The 23780-nt window shown below is 51.6% G+C and overlaps 1 protein-coding gene across 1 annotated transcript; it reads left to right on the top strand.

The window, feature by feature from the left end:
• Window positions 1–1069: 1069 nt before the first annotated feature.
• Window positions 1070–18190, top strand: LOC123345576 (tripartite motif-containing protein 10-like). Its single transcript, XM_044982555.1, has 7 exons — window positions 1070–1542; window positions 5698–5793; window positions 7581–7811; window positions 9456–9478; window positions 13184–13299; window positions 14715–14747; window positions 16498–18190. Exons 1-7 carry the CDS (start codon window positions 1126–1128, stop codon window positions 17019–17021), a joined length of 1440 nt encoding a protein of 479 aa, XP_044838490.1. The 5' UTR covers window positions 1070–1125; the 3' UTR covers window positions 17022–18190.
• The last annotated feature ends 5590 nt before the right edge of the window (window positions 18191–23780 follow it).

Genomic DNA, 23780 nt, shown 5'->3' with positions numbered 1-23780 from the left:
GGATCTGTGGGGGAGGTCTCTGGGTGGGGGCGCTGGGATCTGTGGGGGAGGTCTCTGGGTGAGGGGGCGCTGACATAAGGGCAGGGCACTGGGTGGGGGCGCTGGGATCTGTGAGGCTGGTCTCTGGGTGGAGGCGCTGGGATCTGTGGGGAGGTCTCTGGGTGGGGACGCTGGGATCTGTGAGGCTGGTCTCTGGGTGGAGGCGCTGGGATCTGTGGGGAGGTCTCTGGGTGGGGACGCTGGGATCTGTGAGGCTGGTCTCTGGGTGGAGGCGCTGGGATCTGTGGGGAGGTCTCTGGGTGAGGGGGCGCTGGGATCTGTGGGGGAGGTCTCTGGGTGGGGGCGCTGGGATCTGACGGCGAGGACACGGGGTGAGGGGGCGCTGGCATAAGGGCAGGGCACTGGGTGGGGGCGCTGGGATCTGTGAGGCTGGTCTCTGGGTGGGGGCGCTGGGATCTGTGGGGGAGGTCTCTGGGTGAGGGGGCGCTGGGATCTGTGGGGAGGTCTCTGGGTGGGGGCACTGGGATCTGTGGGGGAGGTCTCTGGGTGAGGGGGCGCTGGCATAAGGGCAGGGCACTGGGTGGGGGCGCTGGGATCTGTGAGGCTGGTCTCTGGGTGGGGGCGCTGGGATCTGTGGGGAGGTCTCTGGGTGGGGGCGCTGGGATCTGTGAGGCTGGTCTCTGGGTGAGGGGGCTGGGATCTGTGGGGGAGGTCTCTGGGCGAGGGGGCGCTGGCATAAGGGCAGGGCACTGGGCAGGGGGGCAGTGTGGAACGGACACGCTGGCAGCGCAGGGCTGGGCGGGCCAGTGTGCGTCTAGCAGTTGTGGGTTTGTGCCCTTGTGCTGGGCTGAGTGGGGCCGTTCCCGCTGCGCCTCGTTGCCCCCAACCGGCCCCTCGCTCTGCCGACCGCCCCCATCATGTGCCCTATTTCCCCAGTGGGGGCCCACAAATATGTTTGGTGCCGTGCCCACAAAAAGTTAATCTGGCCCTGTTCCAGCCTCCCAAGAGTAACATGAGACAACGAATGCACAGGAAACGCCTGCTTCGTGTGCAAAGTTCAGAATCAGCCCATTTCTGAGAACAGGGAAATGAAACTAAATTCCTCTTTTCTCTGCAGAAGCAGCCATGGCTGCTGCGACTCCAGCACAACTGCTCCTCGCTGAACTGACTTGTTCAGTGTGTCTAGATTATTTTAAAGATCCAGTGTCTCTAGCTTGTGGGCACCATTTCTGCCAGGCCTGCATCACTCAGTGCTGGGAAGGATTGAGTACAGACTTCCCCTGTCCTGAGTGCAGAGAAACCTTCTCCCGGAGAAACCTCAAACCAAACAGACAGCTGAGGAATATTGTAGAAGCTTCCAGAAAACTTACACTGGAGTTAACAAAAGAACCAGAAGTTGAGACAGTGTGTGAAAAACACCAGAGGGCTTTAGATGTCTTCTGCCAAAAGGATCAAACACTCATTTGTGTGGTTTGCCATCTGTCCCAAGATCACAAAGGACACCCTGCGGTTCTCATAGAGGAGGCTGCTGAGGATTACAAGGTAAGAAATCACGGGACGGTGTAAAAGCTGGAACAGCCAGGAACTGCATTTTAATAAAATAATTTTTGGCAAAAACCAGCAGATACAGTTAGACACCCTTACAATCAATACTTTAGCAATGAGAACAGACATAACACACTGTTTAAAAAAAAACGAGGCGTCCTTATGGCACCTTAGAGACTAACAAATTTATTTGGGCATAAGCTTTCGTGGGCTAAAACCCACTTCATCTGATGCATGCAGTGGAAAAGCTAAAACCCACTTCATCTGATGCATGCAGTGGAAAATACAGTAGGAAGATATATATACACAGAGAACATGAAAAACTGGGTGTTGCCATATCAGCTCTAACAGACTAATCAGTTAGGGTGGGCTATTATCAGCAGGAGGGAAAAAAAAACTTTTGTAGTGACAATCAGGATGGCCCATTTCCAACAGTTGACAAGATGGTGTGAGCCACTTCAGAACTCACTGTTCAGGCTCCTCCTTGGTTTGAAAATGGTTCTGGGCTGGAATGGGTTAATGACACTCAGCCGTTAATCAGCTCTCATGACTACAGTAACGTTCCCATTATTGTCTGACTGTTTCCACTGAGTTGTTTTTATTAAAATGCCATTCCAGTGCATGCGGTGTAAACATGATCTCACATGCACTGTGTGTGAGGTCCTGCTCTGCGAAGGACACCATTTTGTTCTACATCGGGGCTGGAGAGAATCGTCCCGTGTGTCGGACCCAGCCTGCAGGGGCCAGTCAGACAATGCACAGGCGGTCAGGCATGCAATGCAGGCTTGCATTATAGATGGCACCCACACTGTGTGTGTATCATTTTGGTCCCTTGTGCCACCTCAGAAAAAATAAAGCTATTTTTTGCCTGTAACTGGCACTTGAAGGTGGGTTCAGAAAAGGATTTCCGTGGGATGGCGTTCAGGGCCGTCCCTAGGCATACGCGGCACACGCGGCTGTGTAGGGCACCGGAAAATTTGGGGCACCATTTCCCCTCGCTGGCCACAGCTGGCTCCTCTCTTCTCCGGACCCTCCCTTGTGCTGGGCCGTTGGGCTTCTCCCCAACCCCAACCCTGCCCCCTTCCTCACTCGTTCCTCAGCCGGCTCAGCTCTGCCGCCCCAGCCCCGGGGAGCCCACCGCTGCCTGCAGCGGAGTCCCTCCCTGCACCCTGCCTGGCTGCGCCGCTCCGTCTCTGGCGGGGGCCGGACCAGGGCCAGGACAGGAGAAGTGTCGCGCGCGCACACACACACACACACACAGAGTCTCTCACACACAGACTGATTCTCACACCCACATACACTCGGCCTCTCACGAGTCACAGTTCCCCAACACAGATTGTCTCTCACACACAGTCTCACACTCCCCAACACACACACACACACACACACACACACACAGAGGTTCTTTCTCTCACACACATACTCACTCACACACACACTGTCACGCGCACACACACGTAGTATTGTTGTTGTTGTTACTGCTTGGTACTTCCTGTCACAATGCCCGTGGGGAGCCAGGAGTGGCGAGGGGCTGCAGGAGGGCCGTGGGCTCTGGCAAGATGCAGCCCCCATGTGACAGCGTGAAGCCTGTCTTGAGCCACTGCCGGTGTGTGTCAGCAATGGGGGGGGGAGGTTCTGGGGGTCCGGGCACGGGGGTGGTGGCTGTGCCCCCTCGACACACTGGGGTCAGCAGCGCTGGCTGGGGACCGCCATCAGTGGAGCAGAGGGGCAACCGTTTAATAATGCTGCGCAGGGTAGGGTGACCAGACAGCAAATGTGAAAAATCAGGACAGGGGGTGGGGGGTAATAGGAGCCTATATAAGAAAAAGCCTCAAATATCGGGACTGTCCCTATAAAATCGGGACATCTGGTCACCCTAGCGCAGGGCCCCGTAAATCCTAAGGACGGTCCTGATAGCATTGTTCTCAGTGAGTTGTGTTATGCGTATCCAGGACCATAGCAACAAAGAACGTGGCCCCCTCCGAACATATGTGGCCCCCTCCGAACATATGTCCGGGGCCCCTGACAATGCAGAAACTGGAATGCGGTATTTATTTTATTGCCACTTTTAGGGGCCACCTTCCTTGCGGGGCCCCCTCCGGTCGGAGGGTACAGAGGGCGTTCGCTACGCCTCTGTGCGTATCATTCTGGTCCCATGAGCCACTTCAGAACTGTGTGTTCTGGGTCCTTTTGGGGGTTAAAAAAGAGGTTCTGGGCCTGATCAGGTTAATAGCGATGTTCGATTAGTCTGTTCTCGTTACTAAAATGTTGTTCTTAAGTGTCTGCCACAGTATCTGCTCTTTTTGGCAACAGTTTTATTTATCAAAATGCCATTCCTGTGTCTCTTCGGAACCATGTGTCCTGTGCAGCTTTAGTAATAAAGCTAATTGTTACCCAGAATGCCCCATCAAAGATAAATTACCTGGGTTTCTCATTAGCATTATGTATTCTCATCTCTATGTACAATATGTAATAATTTCCTCCACCTGTGCAACTTCAGAACCGATTGTTCCAGGTCCCTATTAGCGTACAAAAACTGGCTCTGGGCTGGAAGAGGTTAATGACAGTCAGCTGTTAATCCGTTCTCAGTGGTACAATATTGTCCATAAGGCAATGTGCTCTGGTTACACATCTCACCTTCTGGGCCACTTCGGAACCATGTGCCCCAGGTCCTTCGTGGTGTTTAAAAACTGGCTCTGGGCTGGAACGGGTTAATAACAGCGTGCTAGGAATCAGTTCTCAGTGGTAAAATATTGTCCTCAAGGTCTTTTGGGGTTTAAAATATGGTTTTGAGCCAAAATGAGTTAATGAGAATGTTACTCCTGGGGGAATTCTGCACCAAAACATTTAAAATTCTGTGCACAATATTTTAAAATTCTGCAAATTTTATTTGTCAAAATAACACAATACAATCACACCAGTTTTAATTATTTTCGTAATTTATTTCAAAATACCTGTCAGCAAATCTGTCTGTAACAATACAGACACACACACAATTTTTTCCCCGGGGTAGAGAGTTAAAGAAACCCCGACAACAACCCAGTTCCTGCTTCTCTGCCTCCTCCGACCCCAGAGCCGAGCTGAGGAGCCCTCCCCGGCCCACACACTCACAGCCCGTCTCCCCCCGAGCCCAGGGACCCAGAAGGAGAAACAGCCTCATGCTGGGTCCCGGCTTGCGCGGCGTTTCCTGCTCACTGCTGCCCCCTTCCTGCCCTCAGGCCAGGCTGGGAACTGCAGCAGCTGCTGGGGACACTCCCGTTCCCTCCCCCTGGGATTGTCTCTGTTTGAGATCTGGGCTCTGCCAAGTCCAGCAGCCCCTAGTGGCGGCCAACGTCTCTGCAGCCCATTTCGGGGGGGGGGGGATTTTCGGTGCCCAACATTAATTTCTGCAAAACCCTGCATTGCGCAGCGGCGCTGAATTCCCCCCGGAGCACCATGTGTTATGAGTCTGTTCTCATCACCAAAATACTGTTCTTAACTGTCTGTAAAAGCACCTGCTGGTTTTTGCAACAATTTTATTGACTAAAATGTTGGTCTGGGCCTTTCTGGCTCGTTCCAGCTTTTACACCATCCCTATATTTCTAGACATGCACCCTGCAGTGCTGCCTCCCGCTAGGCATCCAGGTGCCGATTTCCCACCTAAGCCCTAGAGCGATTCACGGTCTGGAGGAAGACAGGCGTTCGGCTGCCTAGGTAGAGCGTGAGGCCCAACTTGGGAGGTGGCCTCTGAACAGACCTGCCAGATCAGGCCCCACAAGCTGGTACACACAGAGGCAGCCTCCCTCCTGACTTTTAGCCCAGGGGTTAGGGTGCCCACCTGGGAAGTAGGAAGCACTGGGTCAAGTCCCTCCTCCACCTGATGAGGAGAAGAGATTGGTACAGGGATCTGCCATTTCTCAGGGGAGTGCCCTACCCATGGCCTGTGGTGATGTGGGGCTCCCTCCCTCCCCACTGTAGAAGCTATTGCACTGGGGATAAAGAGTCATTTGGGCCAGAGAGAGAGAGAGAGACCACAAGCGTGAGACTGACTGTATAGTCATGTGGTTAGAGCACCCACCATTTTATTATGTATTTGATATTCTTGCAAATATAAATAAATGGGGGGAAATCCTCCAAAAACAACCAAAACTAAACCAGTTTTTCTTTAATTAGAAACAAATTCGGAGCCGTTTGGAGAGTTTGAAGAAAGAGAGCGAAAAGATTCTGTCATTTAAATTGAGTGGGGAAAATAAAAGCCATGAACTGCTGGTAGGTGCCGTTATTACTCAGATGCAGATGTGCACAGGGACATTATCAATACACGGCTTAACTGAGTGTCATCAGAGGAATAGTGAGTAACACGTTCTCATCCTGAAAGATGATCACTTCTTTCTTCTCATTGTAAAGAAAAACTGTTCTGCTTTAATTGAGAGTCAGCAGGAAAATGCTGCATTAAAGAAAGTGACAATATTTGGATGATTAAAACTCTGATAATTCGAGTGTAATTTGTTTACTTAACTGTAGTTTCTCCTTTAGTCTTTCAACTAAAGCTGGTTGAAAAGTTTCAACCAAAAAAATGCTTCCTGTAGATAAAAGGGGTTTAATAGAAAACAACTTTTTTCATAGGAAAAAGTCACTTGCAACAAACGTTTCAATTTTTTTGATAGGAAATTTCAAAATGAAACAAACATTTTTGTGTCATTTCAAACTGAAATTTTCATTTTGCTTTTAAAAAGCTGAAATTTTTTAAAATGTTCATTTTTTTAAACTCTTTCTTTCTCTTTTAGCCCTTTTTTCGACTGAGCGCACTAAAATGAATAATTTCCCATTCTTTCCCCTTAGTTTTTCCTTTTCCTTTTTGCCACTTTTTCAAAACTGGGAGCTCTTTTGAAGAGGTACAGAGAGGAAATCCTAAAAAGAAAAATGGGGGGAAATGAACATTATTTCGTTCCATTTTGGGAAAAGGGAGAAAGAAAAATGTGACATTTTTCAAAAGTTATTTCAACATATTTTTCAAACAAATCAAAAGAAGTTCCATTTTGAAAACTGAGAAATGGAAACAATGTTGAAATTTCAATTATTTTTGCAAATTCCTCCTCCCCACCCCCAAGTTTTTGGCCAGCTGCACTTTCAACAGAGAGAACCGCAGCTGGCCAATCAGTGCAGCTGCTCTGGGAATCTCCTGCCCCAGAGGAGGAGGTTCACTTAGTGCCTAAGACAAAGCACAAGGACGTCATTGGAGAGACTCCGGGTCAGTTCAGTGAGCTTTGGAACAGGCCCGGAATGGTATCGCTGCTAGACATTGCCATGGAGAAGATCTGGGTCCAGATCTGGTCTGATTTCCTGGCTCCTAGGGTATCCGGGGCCAGAGAGTGCTCCAGAAACACCATGAATTGGTGGGCTTCTGTCCAGTTCACATGCACTCAGTCCTAAGGAACCTGCAAACTCAGATTTGCATGGGTAAAAAGGGGTCTTCCCAGCAGCCCAATTTGTGCTCAAGGTCCCTTGTGGCTTAAAATCCAAGATTTATGGTGGGCCAAATTTTATGTATCGAAAACTGTTTTCAGAACTCATGAGACCAAATGATGGAGCTGAAATTGTAGTACTTTTTTTTTAAATGCCCTTTTCTGTCTCTCTCTATTTTGTAGACAGCTTGTGTTCCCCAGATCAAGTCTAGCGCTTCTTAGTTTGGGTTCTACTGTTTCCTCTACTAAAATAATCCTTGCCAGTCAGCTCTGAATCCCACACCTGCTGTGCTTCCTGTTACTGGAAGGATCTGGTTTTCTAGAAGCCACAGATCACAGATTATCAAATCATGCAAGAAAAATTCATATTCTAAACACCAGTTAGGACTCTTGAAAATCTATTGGAAAATCTTCTGTCTACTGAGCATAGACTATGTTTTCCATAAAATATCAGAAGTTAAATTCCATGGTGTTGCAATGACATGCTGCCACGTGCATAAAATATCCCGTAGGTTTATAAAATGTCCCATGACTCACTCCGTAGTCTTGTCCTTGACCTGTGATTTTCCTGTTCGTATCTCGTCATTTCAGAAACAGCTACAAACTGAGAAGCAAAAGATTGTGGCTGAATTTCAGCAACTGCGCCAGTTTTTGGAGGAACAAGAGCGACTCCTGCTGGCCAAGTTGGAAGAGCTGAAGAAAGAAATTGAAAAAAGGAGGGATGAATATGTTGCCAAACTATCTGAGGAACTATCCTCTTTCAGTTTCCTAATCAGTGAGATGGAGCAGAAGTGCCAGCAGACAGCGAGGGAATTCCTGCAGGTGAGACGGTATTAGAAACACTCCAGAACCTTTCTCAGGGCAAGAAAGTCTCCTAACCCTTCACTTTTGGAGTGTAGGAGTGAATGGTCAGAACATACAGTATTGCTACAATATACATTATTTTTCCTTAAGGGCTTGATAAAATGCCCAGTAAAGTCAATGGAAATATACTTCTTGAGTACAACGAGCATTGGATCGAGCCCTAAATGAAAAGAAATTCATCTTTTGAATTCTAGTAGGAGAAGACTCCTCCAAAAATCACAGACTCCAAACTCTGTTCTCCCTGTCTCATAATGCAAGAACAAAGGGAAATTCAATAAAATTAGAAGGTGACAAATTCAAAACCGATGCAATGAACAATTATTCACACATCACATAATTAGACTATGGAGCTGATTGCCACCGGATGTTGCTGAGACCAAGCATTTAGCAAAACTCAAAAGTGATCAGATATTTATATGGATAACAAGAATACACAGAGTGATATTAAACCTCATGCTTCATTGCTTCAGCCAGTCGCTAACTGTTAGAGAGAAGGATGAGAATGTGGGAGACAGATTATCTGACACCTTCCTCTGAAGTATCTGGCACTGTCCACCTTTGGAGACTGAATACTGATTAGATGGACGTCCTGTCTGAGCCAGTCTGGCATTTCCTGTCTTCCAAACGCTAACGCCAAAAGATTAAAGATGGAACCATTGTTTAATTATGGAAATAACTACGATTGAAGCTACGATTCCATTTAAAGCCTGATTTTGCCACTTTTCCTACATATCACAAAAAGGGAAAATATTGGCCTAAAAATTGATACATGAGGTCTGAGGCTGTGATGATTTTCTCTGCCTGAACTGAAGTTAAACAGGGAAGCTGTTCATTACTTATGGCAGCCTGAACGTGTAAGTAGTCGTTAGAATTCCAAAAGCCTTCTAATGATTTTATTTTTCAAAAAATGCCTCTAACTAGCAGAAAGAAAAAAAAAGGTGAGAAATAAAACGTAGCATCCTGGACTTCTCTAGCTGATATTTATAGTCAGATTATCTGTTGTGACCAGTATCTGCTGTGGGCAGGAGTCTTCACTCCTCAGGTTTCCTGCATTGATCCTGGAGTGTAGGATAGTGATTGGCCCTGTGTTACTCTGTACCCCACACCCACTGTTCTCACGCAGCCCCACCTTCCTGTGGATGTCAAGAAGCCCACAGGACAGGACTTCAGAGTGTTTGTGGGCGAGTGGGGAGAGAGTTTACACCATGGGGGCAGCACAGCATGGGGGCATCCCTCCCTCTGGACCCACTGGAGTCTGCAGGAGGGGATCTTCCCCACACCTGTGAGTGTTAGGAAGATCCTTGTTCCGCACATCACAAGACTGAGCCCTCTGGTTCCATGTGCCAGCAGGTTATCCAAATGTCACTACACAAAGAGCCTGTGTACCTCCTAGTACAAACTTCCTAGGCCCAGGTCCTGCAGTCAGAGCACTTCTCCGAAAGAGCAAATGCTGCACATGGAATGTTTTTGTTTGCGTTAATAAATAACCAATAATTTATCTTTGAACCTCGAACTATGAAGACCAAGTGAGTCCCCTCCAGAGCAGGAGGGATCCTTAGTGTGAGAGCTGGGACTGAATTTCCTTTTCTCTCTCCCCTCTAGGACATCAAAGGCACCTTGAGCAGGTAGGTGGCTCCTTCTCACTCTCCCTTTCACTTCCCAGGGCAGGGAAGGGATTTTGGACATGAGACTTGGCTCCCCACGGCCCAGCAGTGCAGAGTGTGGGGCTGGTTCCCAATCTCCCTCCGTTACATCTCATCTCGGGGCTGTTGTCATTGTGACCAGACTCCAGAATAGAGCAGCCTGAGAAAAGAGTGATTGACCCACAGACAGGGGTGTTATTTGTAGTGTGGCTGGTGGAACGGAGACCTCGGGATCGGGGATGGAGAACGAGTTTTTCATTTCTACATCATAGACTCCAAACTCCACCCAGGTTGGTAGGGATGGAAAGTCAGGGCCATCTGATGGCTATTCAATGAGCTGTTTGTTAATTGTTTCTAATTATGCAGTGAGCTCTAGCCGTGTGCTGGGCGTGGCAGGAGATACGATGGAAGAGACGTTCCCTGCTCTGAGGAGTTTATAACGTGCTGTTATCAGTAGCGCTATGGCCGTGCCTGGAGGCTCAAGGCAAACCAGGGCCCAACGTGCCGGGTGCTGCACAGACACAGACAGAGACAGTCCCTGCCCCAGGGAGGTTACAGTCTAAACAGACACAAGAGACACAGGGCGGAGGGAGGAAGGATTAAAATCAATTGAAGGGAACATTCAATGGAGACAAAGTGCTGCACGTTGGGAGGAAAAATCAAACCTACAACTAGGAAATGGGGAATCCCTGGGGCGGCAGCAGGACTGCGGGAAAAGCTCTGGGGGTTGCAGTGGGTCACACAGTGAAGGAGGCGGCAGGGTGACGCTCTTGTGAAAAAGGCAGATGTCACTGTGGGAGGCTGTCCCAGGTTGCTGTATTCACTGCAGGTGCTGCCCCCTCCTGGCTGCTCTGGGGATTAGCTCTTCCAGGGCCAACCCCTCCCCTGGCGTCTCTCCCCCGTTGTCTCTCTCTCACTCTGCAGCCTCCTCTCTACCCCCAGGAGCTGCAGCTTCGTCTGCGTGACTCAGCCCCCAGCCAGGTCACTGAATGGTTCCCCTGCTGGGGGGCAGAGTCTCGCTGGCCCCACTGCCCAGGCAATGCCGCTCCAGCCGGGGCTGGGTGGGGAGCTCGAGCCGCCCACTGCTCCAGGGCCCAGCCCAGGGACCCTGCCACATGCAGGCACCGTCTGCTCCCTCCCTGGGCTGCTCCCCACTCCCCTCCCACAGGCCTTCGTCTCCCCCCTGCTCTCTGACGGGGGTTAGACCAGGTGACCCTGGCAGCCCCCTCTGGCCCTGTGAGTCTAACACTCCCTCCCCCAGGCCCGGCTCCCAGCAGCCTGTTCTCTGCCTGGGTCCCTCCTGCCCTGTCGAGTGCACAGGGGGGCTGCAGACTCCTCACTGCAGCCATTTCTGCTGCCACCTTCCTGGCTTTGCTCTAGCCCAGCCCCCACCTGCGCAGCTGAGCTTCATCGTCCAACCAGGGGTCACTGCTCTGGCCTGAACCCCCCGTGTGTGGCGTGTCTCCCCAATCTCCTCGTTCTCTGCTTCCTTCACCCTTTCCGGGGCCTGATGTGGGGTGAGCACCCAGCACAGGTGTGTTAACAGGAGTGTCAGTGTCAGACACAGGAGGACGTTGTTCCCCCCTTCTTGCCACGGGGAGGCCTCAGCTGGAATCCTGTGTCCAGTTCTGGGCACCGCCCTGTGAGAAGGATGTGGAGAAATTGGAGAGAGTTCAGAGCAGAGCAACAGAAGTGACCCGAGGTTTAGACTGGACGAGCTGTGAGGAAGGTTGCAATAAATGGGTGTGTTCAGGCTAGAGAAGAGGAGACTGAGGCAGGGCCTGATAACAGTCTCCAGATCTGCCTGAGGCTGTTCTGCAGCGAGCGGTGACCAGTTGTTCTTCACGTCCCCTGAGGGCAGAACAAGGAGGAATCGGTTTAATTGGCCACAAGGGAGATTTACATCAGTGCGACGGGGTCCCGGGGTGCAGCCTGGCCTGTGGCACTGCTGAGCCCCCCAGATCCCCAGCCTGGGCTGCCTCTCGCCCCGCGATGCTGATGTCGAGCTACAGGCCTGACAGGCCCTGCGCTGACACAGACACCTGCGGGCAGGGACCCGCCCGGCCGTGTTACATGGCTCATCCCCCAGCCATTGACGAACCAGCAATAGAAGGCGCCAGCCAGTTCCCCCCAGCTCCAGCCCTGCCCCCCAGAACTGCACCGACTCCCACTGCTCCCGGCTCCCTGGGCAGTGCAGGTTCATTCAGGCGTTTGCCGTCCCCAGTGCGGGGGGGAAACACACTGGCCTTTGTAAGCTGAGGACCCCGGAGCTAGTGGACTGACCATCGTATGTATCCAAAGAGCTAAATAAGAACATAAATTATCTTTGAAATGGGATAGTGGGTCTCACGCCAGGTCCTGGTACGATGGGCATCTACAACACCCCAAGGATTGTCCCTAATTATCTCCCTTCAGTGGGGTATGGGATACGTCAGGGGATCCTGCTTCCCACACTCACAATATCAGCGGGGAGCCGTGTTAGTCTGGATCTGTAAAAGCAGCAGAGAGTCCTGTGGCACCTTGTAGACTAACACACGTATTGGAGCAGGACCAACTGGGGATTCGCCCACGAAAGCTCATGCTCCAATACGTCTGTTAGTCTATCAGGTGCCCCAGGACTTTTTGCTACACTCACAATACAAGACCGAGGGGACGTTCAGTGCAGCTGAAAGGCAATGTAAAGCTGGGGGAGGGGGGGAGCGGTGGAAGCTGATCTGTGGGGCTGCTGCTGGGTGCTGAGCACCCACTATTTTTGTTCCATGGGTGCTCCAGCCCCAGAGCCCCCACAGAGTTGGTGCTGACGTGTGTCAGGTCCTTAAACTTCACCCAGTTATTCCTGTGTTCAGCCCAGTAACTTGTATTTGACTAAATCCTGACGTGTGTTGACTAAAGCACCTTCCAGAAAGCCAGTCAGTCCTGATTTACCGACATCAACAGACAGTAACACCTGAGGCTGCCTAGAAGTGGGGGGGGTCAGCGGTGCCCAAACCGTGGCCCCACCCCTGCACCGCCTCTTCCCTGAGACCCCGCCCCCTGCTCGCTCCTCTCCGCCCCCTCCCCCATCACTCACCTTTCAGGCAGGTACCAAGGCAGAGAGCAGAGCTCGCTCACTTTTAGAAGTGATGGGGCCACGGCCCCCGTGTTCTGGGGCCTCTGTCCAGAAATGGAGAATCCACCACTTCCTGGGCAGTTTCTGCCAATGGTTAATGCACCCGCACTGCTAACAATGTCTGTCTGATTCCCATGGGCATTTCTCTGCCTTCAGCTTCCAGCCATTGGTCCTTGTGCTGCCTTTGTTTGCTAAACTGAGGAGCCCTTTAGTGCCAAGTCTGTTCTACCCATGACGGTGTTTGTACCCCACACTCAAGTGCCAGGGAGCTCTCAGGACAAGGCATTTTCACCAGCCCTCATATCAGATTTGTGGGTCTTCTCTGCACCGGCTCCACTTTTTCAATGTCCATTTTAAACTGGGGACACCAGAACTGGATGCAGATTTCCAGTATCGGCCTCACCAAAACGAAGGGGAAATTTGTAGGGTCCAAGTTGGTATTGGACCTATTCCTGGGGCAACAGACAATTTATTGCCAGCGTCTGCTGAGCTACAGCCATTCACTAGAATAAAATACATGTTAGTAAAACACAAATATGAACGAACTCCACACTGAGTAACATTGGGTTATTCTTCAGATGCGAGAGGGAGAAGTTTCAGAACCCAGTGGCCTTTTCTTCTGAACTGAAGGGGAGAATCAGGGAATCGTCTCAAAGAAACGCATCTCTGGAGACCATAGTGAAGAAATTCACAGGTAATAACCAGTCACCTGGGGGATTTTCTCACCTATGTTACGCTGATAACTGACAGAGCTGGGGAAATCTCTTCGGGACAATGATTGTGGATGGAGATAGTCAGCTAATCATTTGGAAGCTATGAATTCCCTACCCAGCTCTCAGTACGGCCCACACACACTGGGGTAGGGGGCTGCATTCGGACCCCCTGGGGGTTTCCTTTCCTAGCAGCTGTGAACATTAACCTGAGCTTGAGCTTCCTGCTGAATTCACTGTTTCTGGAGTATGTTTGTTTGGATTGTTTGGCTGCAAGGCCTCCGGTGTCACCACAGCCCCTCTCTTGCTTCAGAGCAGGGCTGGGGAACCTTTTTTCTATCACAGGCCATTGACCCACATTAAAAATCAGTCGCTGACCACTCACCTGCAGGGGGACAGAGAGGGGGTGTGGAGGCTCGGGGCTTCCCCCTGCAGCAGGCCGAGCTGGCGTTTGCGGCTCCAGCCGTGCAGGGTGCAGAGGCAGTGGCGCTGGAAGAAATTTTACAGTGGGGGAGCTGAAAGCCAGTGGCCCCCAAACATTTTACCTGACACCCCAATTACCCCTGTCTGTGCCCCTTCTCCCCAGAGCGGGGGCCAAGACTGGGCCGTGGCCCCGGGAGGGGGGACAGGATGGGGTAAGGGGGCTGAGGCTGGGACCACACCTGGGGACTGGGGCAGAGTCCTGGGTGCGGGGCCAGCAAATGGGAACCCCCCGTGTTCCTAGTTCCTGCAGCTCTTCGCAGAGGTAGGTTCCCCACCCCTGCTTTAGAGATTCTCCACCTTTTACCCTCCTGAGCTGGAGAGAATGAGACCCCCAAAGGATGAGCCAGATTTACTGAGTACTAATGATTGAATGCTAATCAGTGACACAGTGTCTGTGTGTTGGTCTGTCTGTGAATGACGTGTTGGTTTCAGAGGGTTTCTCTACACAGCAATTAAACACCTGTGACTGGCCCGTGTCCGCTGACTCCAGCTCACAAGGTTCGGGCTCGGGCTGGAGCCTGGGCTCTGCGACCCTCTCCCGTCACAGGGTTCCACAGCCCAGGCCTCTGCCCAAGCCCCAGCATCTACCCCACAATGAAACAGCCCCAGTGCCCCAGCCCTGCGAGCCCAAGTCAGCTGCCATGGGCCAGCCACAGGTGTGTAATTGCTGGTAAAACATCTCTGGGTCTGTCATGTAACCTTAGGTTATGTCCTTAGTTTTTAATGTTTGGGGTTATTTTATAGTGAGGTGTGGAATGGTTTGTACTGGTCTAAATTGCACTTAACCTCCTTCACTAGAACTTCATAAAGTTCATTTTCTTTTCATTTTGCTTTTGTGTTAGAACATTAACAATGTGAATATATCGCTAAACACCACAACCTGACATTTCGTCTTTTTCACCATTTCTTCCTCTAGACTCACTGTCGTTTAGACTGTGGTTCTGCAAAGGTAAATTTCTCCTATCAAAGGGGGAGTGAAAATGGGAAAATTCAACGTACAAAAATAGACATTTCTGTTTTATCTCTACTTTATAGGTCAAAAGAAAAAATGTTAAAATGTCAGAAGGGGTTAGGTAGACGTCACCTGTTTGCAGACAGGCCAACTCTCATGAATGAAGCATGAGAGATGCGATTTCTCAGTAAAATTAAGCCTCACTCATGATCTCACCATAGAGCCGTGGCTGAAAAAAAAATCCCGACATCTGAGAGCTCTAAAAATGAGGCTGAATTTTACTCAGAAATCCTGTCAGCTGCCCTGGGCACGGCTGGGGCTCCCGGGGTCCCCACCCCAGTGCAGCTGCTCCCCTGCCAGCCTGGGAAGTGGGAGAGGGGCCCCCACTGTATCCCCCAGGCCTAGGCAGGGTGAAGAGCCCTAGGAGGAGCAGAGGTGAAGCCGTGAGGCTTTATTATGGCCTGGGGGCTGCAGGGGGCTTGAAGTGATTGGGGGGCTGATGGGCTGGGGGGGCTGTATTGCTGGTGGGTTCTGAGCAGAGAGGGTGAGTGCTGGGAGGGTGAACTGAGGGCGGTGGGGGAGGGGTGCTGAACTGATGGGGGGTGATGATGGGGGCTGGGTGACTGAATTGAGGGGGGTTGGATGGGGACAGAGCTGATGGGGGCTGGGGGACAGGATTAATTGCTGGGCAGGAGATGGGCAGATGTGGGGTGAGAGCTCCTGCAGCAGGAGCCAGAATCACCTTCTCCAGGACATGCGGGAGAGTGGGCAGCACTGACTGTCACATGCGCAACCCTTGGGAGGGGCCAGGGGGGTTCAAACACCAAGAGACTGAGCTAAAACCCACAACAGAATCCTTTAAAATGTCCTGATTGTTGGGCCCCGTGATCTGATGGGAGCCTCCTGTGCTGCCAGGGTCTCTGATCACGTCTGTGGGGAGAGGTGGCGGCAGGTGGGGAAAGGTTCCAGGGCCTGACTGTCAGGCCCGTTCGTGCTGCTCTGTCAGAGCAAAGGGGCCTTGATGTGCCTGGAAAGAGTCCCCAGAAAATAGCTCCGGTGCCCGGGAGCCCCCCCCCCCCCCCCCGTCCGTGTGAAGTTGGCACAGGGGCTCCACAGCAACTCTGCCCCCAGCCGTTATTGTAGCAGTGGGCTGGGGCCATGCTGGGGGCCAGGGCCGGCCCTGGGGGTGTGTGGGGAGGAAGTGACGGATTCGTCTCTTCTGGGACCGACCGCGCCAGCCAGTCACACCAGCCCCCGGGGCCCCCCAAAGCGCAGGGCCCGGCGCGGTCGCCCCGATTCACCCTCCCCAGGGGCGGCTCTGCTGGGGGCACAGACAGGAGGCATCACACTCTGGCTGCTCTCTGCTTCGCAGCCCTGAGGCCCCTGGAGCGAGGGGCCAGGCAGACTGAAGGAAGGACAAAGGTGGCTTAAAACCAGCTCCCTCTGACCCCCCCTCGTCTCCCCCCCAGCACAAGGATGGAATCGCTGAGACTCAGACTCTGGGTCTGGGGCCTGGCTCAGCCGAGCGGATCCTTTCGCTCTGTCCCTGAACTGGCTCTGTCAGGTGTGAATCCCCCTGGCCCAGGGCTGAGATCTCAGCGCTGCTCCCTGTGCAGAACTGGGTAAATCCGGGAGGGGGGAGGTTGCCTGGTTCACTCCCCAGCTGGGGCAGGTTCTGTCACTGAGACGATCAGACCCTGCCCCAGGGCTGAGCTCTGCCCCTCACGCTCTGATTCTCTCTCTGCAGCGAACGTGACTCTGGATCCACACACGGCCCATCCCGAGCTCATCCTGTCTGCGGATCGGAGAAGTGTGAGATGGGAATACACATGGCAGAACCTGCCCAATAACCCTGAGAGATTTGACACTGAGCTCTGTGTGCTGGGCTGTGAGGGATTCACCTCAGGCCGACACTACTGGGAGGTGAAGGTGGAGATGGGGAGGGGAGTCTGTGATGTGGGGGTGGCCAGAGACTCTGTGAGCAGGAAGGGAGGGATCAGCTTTACCCCTGAGCAGGGGATCTGGGCTGTGCTATGCAGGGAGGATCAGTGCTGGGCTCACACGTCCCCTGGGCAGAGCATCCCCTTGTCCCTGAGCTCAGTGCCCCGCAGGATCCGAGTGTATCTGGACTATGAAGGGGGGCGGGTGTCGTTTTTCGATGCTGGTACCGGGGACCCGATCGTCACTTTCCCGCCGGCCTCTTTCGCCGGGGAGAGAATACGCCCGATCTTCTGGGTTAGTGCTGGTGCGCGGCTCACGCTGTGTCCCTGAGGTGCCCTGTCCTCTAGCCCCCACCCCTGATCTCTCTGACCTGGAGGACTCAGCCACCGCCCCCACCCACACGCCCACGGGGCTGAAGTGGGGTGATGCTCTACCCGTAGCTCTATGGCTGTGGAGGTCTGTTTGTGGCGCTCTAGGATCAGTCTCTGTGCTCCTGGGAGGCCAACTCAGGGTGTGGGGGGGTCCCACCAAGGAAGGAGGGAGCCCCACTGTGGGAGAGACCCAGCCGGGGGCCAGGGAGAGACCCCTCAACTGGGGGAGGGGACAGCGGTGGGGAGAGCCTGGCTGAAGGGGCTGGGGGAGGGGAGAGCAGGGGGGAGCCTGGCGGGAGAGGGGGCTGGAGGGGACAGGCCAGAGGGCAAACCAGGCGCCAGGCGGCAGAGGTTCCCAGGAGACCAGGGGCAGGTGTCGTAGGGGAAGCAGAGCTGGGCAGGGAGGACCCAGCTGCACAGACAACGTCCTGCCCCTTGGCTTGGGGCGCACAGAGGCTGGGGACCCGTCGGGCCCCCCAGGATTCCCCCAATCAGAGCCCAGGACTGGAGCCCTCTGCTCCCCTTCAGCGGCTCTTCCAGCTGCGTTAGCAGGACACTGGGTGGCGGGTTCGGAGTGACGAGCTCCCAAGCGCCCTGGGGGCCAGCGTTTGAGATCTGCGGTTCCTGCCACAGAGGCAAGGGAGGGATTGGACACTGGTCTGTGGGCCAGTTATTTCAAAGGGGTTTAGCTGTGACCTCTCCTGTCAGAACAAACAGCTCAATACCCTGTGTAATCCCGACACTCAACCGAGGAATCGCCCCTTTTCCAGCAAATGAAACAATTAAGATGTTGAAGTGATTGTTCCCTTAGACAGTGTTTATTGAAAAGCTAATATTGGCAGATTGTGTTATAAAGTTTCGTTGTTGGGCTAACTCTTTTCAGCTGCAGTACAAATGTCATTTTCTTTATGATTAAGCTACTGTTGTACGAGTCAGTGTTTTCTGAGGTCTCCAAGGCAGGTGCTGCTCCTTAGAGCTAGGAGAAAAATATTTTCTCTGCCAAATTCATTTTAAAAATTAAAAATTTGAAGGAAAATTTAAAAATTGTGTTTTGTGGGACAATTTTTGTGGAATTTTTCCTTAGTTGAAAAAAAATAAACCAAACTTAACAAAACATTTCAGTTCTTTGGTTGTTATATTCCCGACGCCCTCACTTTTCTCTCTGCCTTTTAAATTAAATTAAACAATTTGTCATTTAGTTTAATAAAAAAACTGAAAAATTTCAAAGGAATGAAAAATTTCCCACCACATTTTTCATTTCCCTTGAAAAGCCAGTTTTCAGTTAAACAAATCTAACCTGTGCTACTGCTTCTGAAGGCTGAAGCGTGGGATCCCTATTTTGCCTCAGGTCTTTACCAAAAGGCTTAATTGTGACCAGGTGCTTCATATTAACAACAAGGGGAAAGGATCTCAGACCAAAATAGGGAAAGAACCGATTAAAGATATTTAGATAAGTTAAATACATCTAAGTTTGTGGGTCCTGAAGCCTTTTCACCGTAGCAACCAGCTGAAGCAATCTTGGAACCATTAGCAAGTATCTCCAAGAACGTATGGAGGACTGGTTAGGTCCCAGAGCTCTGGAGAGAGGCGCTATGTTTGCCTGTCTGAAAAAAGGAAGATCAAGGGAATTTGAGACCAGCCAGCCTAATTTCAATACCCAGAAAGATACTGGAACAAATTATTCTTCTTCGAGTAGCGTCCCTGGGGTGCGCCACTGTAGGTGTATGTGCACCCCTGCGCCTCTAATTGGAGATTTTTGGTAGCAGTGTCCATTGAGCCAGCGCATGTGCCCTCCCTCCCTCCTGGTCTATCCTGAGGCTATTTAGCACTGCAGAGGTGAACCCCCTCACTTCCATCTGCATAAGTAGTGTTTGGTTTGTTACTGCTGTTCTCCTTAAAAGTAGTTAGGCGAATGTTTCTTTATTTTATTTTATTCCTTTTGGGGGGGAGAGAGTAAGGAAAAGAAATTCAGTTTCCTGCCTTGTCTGGGGCATCCCCCCCCAAGACATCTAGTAGACTCATAATTTTTTTCGGTTAAAAAAAAAAAGTAAAGAAGCCGTTCTTCTGCATTCCTCCCTGCTAGAAGATGACAACCCCCTGCCCAGGGGCATGCCTGGCTCTCTCTGCTCCAAGCGGTGGAGAGTATATGTATAAAATGTGCAGATGACACCAAGTTGGGAGGGGTGACAAGCACTTTGAAGGACAGGATAGGAATTCAAAACAACCTTTACAAATTGGAGAATTGGTCTGAAATCAACAAGATGAAATTCAATAAAGACATGTGCAAAGCATTATATTTAGGAAGGAAAAACCAAATGCACAAACACAAACTGAGGAATAACTGGCTACGCGGCAGTACTTCAGAAAAGGATCCGGGGGGTTATAGTGGATCACAAATGGAGTATGAGTCAACACTGTGATGCTGTTGCGAAAAAGGCAAATTTAATTCTTGGATGTACCAATAGAAGTGTTGGGTGTACGATACAGGAGGTGGAATCTCCTTCCTTAGAGGTTTTTAAGGCCCAGCTTGACAAAGCCCTGGCTGGGATGATTTAGTTGGGATGGAGCCTGCTTTGAGCAGGGGGTTGGACTAGATACCTCCTGAGGTCCCTTCCAACCCTGATATTCTATGGTTCTATGATTCTAAGATAATTATTCCCAACTCTATATGGCCCTGGTGAGGTCTCATCTAGAGTTCTGTATCCAATTCTGGGCACCACACTTTAAGAAAGATGTGAACAAATTGAAGAGCGTCCAGACAAGAGCAGAGCACATGATGAGAGACTTAGCCAACAAGACCTATAGGGAAAGCTGGAAAGAACTGGGCTTGTTTAGTCTAGAGAAGAGAAGGCTGAATGGGGACGTGATGGTCTGCAAATATGCAAAAGGCAGCTACAAAGAGGACAGTGATCAATTGTTCCCCATGTCCAGCAAGGGTAGGACAAGAAGTAATGGGCTCAGTTTACAGAAAATGAGATTGAGGTTAGACATTAGGAAAATCTTTCTAACTCTAAGGATAGCGAAGCGTCAAACTGGTTACCTAGGGAGGTTGTGGAATCCCAGTTATTGGACGATTTTAAGAACAGGCGGGACAAACACCTGTCAGGGATGGTCAAGGTTTACATGGTCCTGTCTCAGTGCAGGGGGGAAGACTAGAGGACCTCTCAAGGTCCCTTCCAGCCCCACATCTCTATGATCCTCCAGTCACACCTCAAGCAAGACTAACTGAGGCCTATATCAATTTAGTTGAAATAGATCCCTTACCAAATTAAGTTACAATGATATAAAACACCTGGACCAAGTCCTGTATTTGATGTAAGCCACGTGTAAACCAATGTAAGTGTGCACAGATGGGTTTGCACTTTACTAGTATCGACACGGCCTTACCACTACGGTACTCACGGGCAACGAATTCACCGGAAGGACCATTAGTAGATGAGATAAAAGCAAATGTTGTCCATGTTCTCTGAGAATGAGTTATTTACAACCTGATCTAACTTGCCTAGTCAGCCTAAAATAAAAGTGCAGGGCAATGTGTGTGAATATTATCTAAATAGCTTATTGGAATCCTGACATGGAACGATCCCACACCAAATTAAGTTACATTTCTGGCAAGGGAAAGATGATAACATTTATAATCAGGGAACTGGCTCTCCCTCTGAGACTTCTTGAGACTCCTAGACTTCAAAGCCAGAAGGGACCATCATGAACATCTAGTCTGACCCCCTGCACATTGCAAACCACAGAACCTCACCCACCTGCTTCTGGCTGAGTTCCAGAAGTCCTCAAATCATGGTTTAAAGACTTGGAGTTACAGAGAATCCACCATTTACACTAGTTTAAATTTGCAAATGACCAGCGCCTTGGGTGACCAGATGTCCAGATTTGATAGGGACAGTCCCAATTTTGGGGCTTTTTCTTATATAAGCACCTATTACCCCCCACCCTCATCCCGATTGTTTACGCTTGCTGTCTGGTCACCTACCAGCGCCCCATGCTGCAGAGGAAGGCAAAAAATCCAAGGGTCTCTGCCAATCTGTGACTGGGAAATAAAATACCTTCCCAACCGCTAATATGGTGATCAGTTAGACCCTGACGATGTGGAAAGACCCACCAGCCAGACGCCTGGGAAGGAATTCACTGTAGTAGCTCAGCGTCCTTCCCATCCAGTGTCACACCACCAGCTGGACTTGTCATGGGAATATGGAACAAGAGTGAGACTTATTGGGCTAAAAAAATTCTGACCAAAAATTAGCCCCATGCAAAACCATTTCAGTCCACATTAAATAGACTAAAAATTGGCTAACTGATAGATCTCAAAAGGTAATGATAAGTAGGGAATTGTCATCCAATGGAGGTGTTTCTCATGCAGTCCTGCAGGGATCTGTTCTCAGCCCAATGTAATTCAATAACGTTATCAATGATTAGGAAGAAAATATAAATCATTACTGGTAAAATTAGCAGGTGACTCAAAAATTGGGACAGGCCAGTTGTACAGATGGATCAGGACGGCTTGGTAGGTTGGGCTCATCTGAACAACGTGTTTAAAGACAGCCCCATGCAATGTCATACTTAATGGGACAAAGAATGCAGGCCACACTTACAGGATGAGAGACTGAAAACTGGAAAGGAGGTACTCTGAAAAACAGGATGTAGGGGTCCATAGTGGAAATCGGCTGAACATGAGCTCCCAAGGTAGTGCTGTAGCTAAGAGAGCTAACACGTTCCTTGGATGCATGCTACAAGCATGGGAATTGAGAGGAGGAGGAATGAGGTGGTATACAAAGGGGCTACGAGAGGTGTTTTCTGTGTGTATGCCACTCATGGTGTTCTTGCGCCCTCTAGCACCAGACATCAGAACTTTCTGAGAAACTGTCCTCTCCTTTGCGCAAGGTGTTTCCGCTCCCAGAGCCAGGAGTAGAACTTGGGACTCCTGGCTCCCAGCACTGCCCCCCACCACCTGTAACCCCACTCCTTCCCATACTTGGGGATAGAACCCAGGAGTCCTGGCTCCCATCTGCCCTGCTCTAACCCCTAGATGCCACTCCCCTCCCTGAGCTGGGGAGAGAACCCAGGAGTCCTGGCTCCCAAACACTAGACCATGTTCCAGTATTAAACCCCTGGGTTCCCCCCATCCCCTGTATGAGTCTCAGAGGAACTCCTATCCCTAAAGGAGAATCCACCCCCTCCCATCTGCCCAGCCTCCACCCAACCAGCTCCCCTGGGCCAGCTGAGAAGGGTCCAGGTCCCTGATCCCAGCTCCCGGGCTGCACTGGGGTGAATAATGAGCCCAGGGACAGCACAGGGTGACCAGCAGATTCATGTTTATTGTTAGGTTTTTAACTCTCCATGGAGGGGGTGGAGCCAGCAGGGAAGGGGAGGAGCCAGCAGGGAAGGGGAGGAGCTACTTGAACTTGATGGACTTGACCCTGAAGTCTCCCTCCACCGAGAGGAATTCGATGGCCTCCAGCCCCAGCCTGTTGGGGAACTTGAGCTGCTGCTCCCCCGGCAGCGCCACTGTCAGCTCCTGGGCGTCGAAGGAGATGCAGATCTGGGGGAGGGGCCAGAGACACCTGCCCCCTAAGGGATTAAATACCATCCCCCACCCCAGCCAGACACCCTCCTCAAGTCCACCCAGGACTGACGACACCCCGCCAAAGAGATACAGACTCATCTGCTAGAGGGTGGCTATGCCCTCACATATCTCACGGGAACAGTCCCTGACCAGTCCACCCGAGCACCCACCTGCCCGCGGGGAGGCCGTGCCCCATACACAGATGTCGGGCTACCCCAGACCTTAATGCTGTCCTGCTTCAAGATGGAGGCCGCAGCTGGTGATCTATTCACCTCTCCCAAAGATGGTGGCTCCAGCTCGGCCCGTGGTGCATGACAAGCTGAATGAGCCCCCACACGGTGAACTATGGGCCGAACCCCCTCCCCGAACCCCCACCCCACCCCACAATGCGGGAGGGCAGTGACTTCTGTCACCTCCATGAAGAACTCCAGGCTCCTTCTCTCTGAACAGACCCTCATCCTGCCGTTCCCCTGCACGCACGGCGGCTCCCAATGAACCGGGAAATGGCCTCCCCAAAGCAGCCACTCGGCTCCTCACCCAGCACCCCCCAGCACCCCAGTGCTCTCCTGCCCCAGCACCGCTCCCCTGCCCCCCCTTGCAGAGAGAGGCCAAATCATATAGAGAGGGGCAGCGAGCAGCTAAGCGAGCCCACAAGGGCGTCAAGTCCACACAGGGCTGCCGGGGTTGGCTCCCTCTGAGAGATGGAAAGAGCAAAATCTGTGGCTTGGCCAGAGCACGCGCGGGGATGCTACAGAAACCAGCCCTTGGGGACAGTGGGTGCGATGGACTCCAGCTGTGTAGGAATTGGGCCATAGGGAACGGAGAGACCCAGGTGATGAGAGTGGTCGGCATGAGGGACACGAGGCCTCAGAGTAGCCCGGCCTCAGGAAATCAGGTGCCATGGAAAGCCGGCGTCTGGGAACCAGGACCATGGAGAACCCAGACCTCTCAGAGGTCTGGAACTCACCTGGGAGGGGTGGCCACCAGGCCTGAATTAGTCTGGCACCTGCCAGAGCTAGGGCACCAGCTGCATTTGCTGTCACTCCTGGTTGGGAGCTAATTCCCCACCCTGAACTGCTGGGCTGTATCGCCCGGACTCATCCTGAGCTATAAACTGTGAAACGCCCTGACTGAGGGATTGGG

The sequence above is a fragment of the Mauremys mutica genome, chromosome 12 (assembly GCF_020497125.1).
Source record: "Mauremys mutica isolate MM-2020 ecotype Southern chromosome 12, ASM2049712v1, whole genome shotgun sequence".
Classification (NCBI taxonomy): Eukaryota; Metazoa; Chordata; order Testudines; family Geoemydidae; genus Mauremys; species Mauremys mutica.
This window is presented reverse-complemented; position numbering and strand designations above follow the sequence as displayed.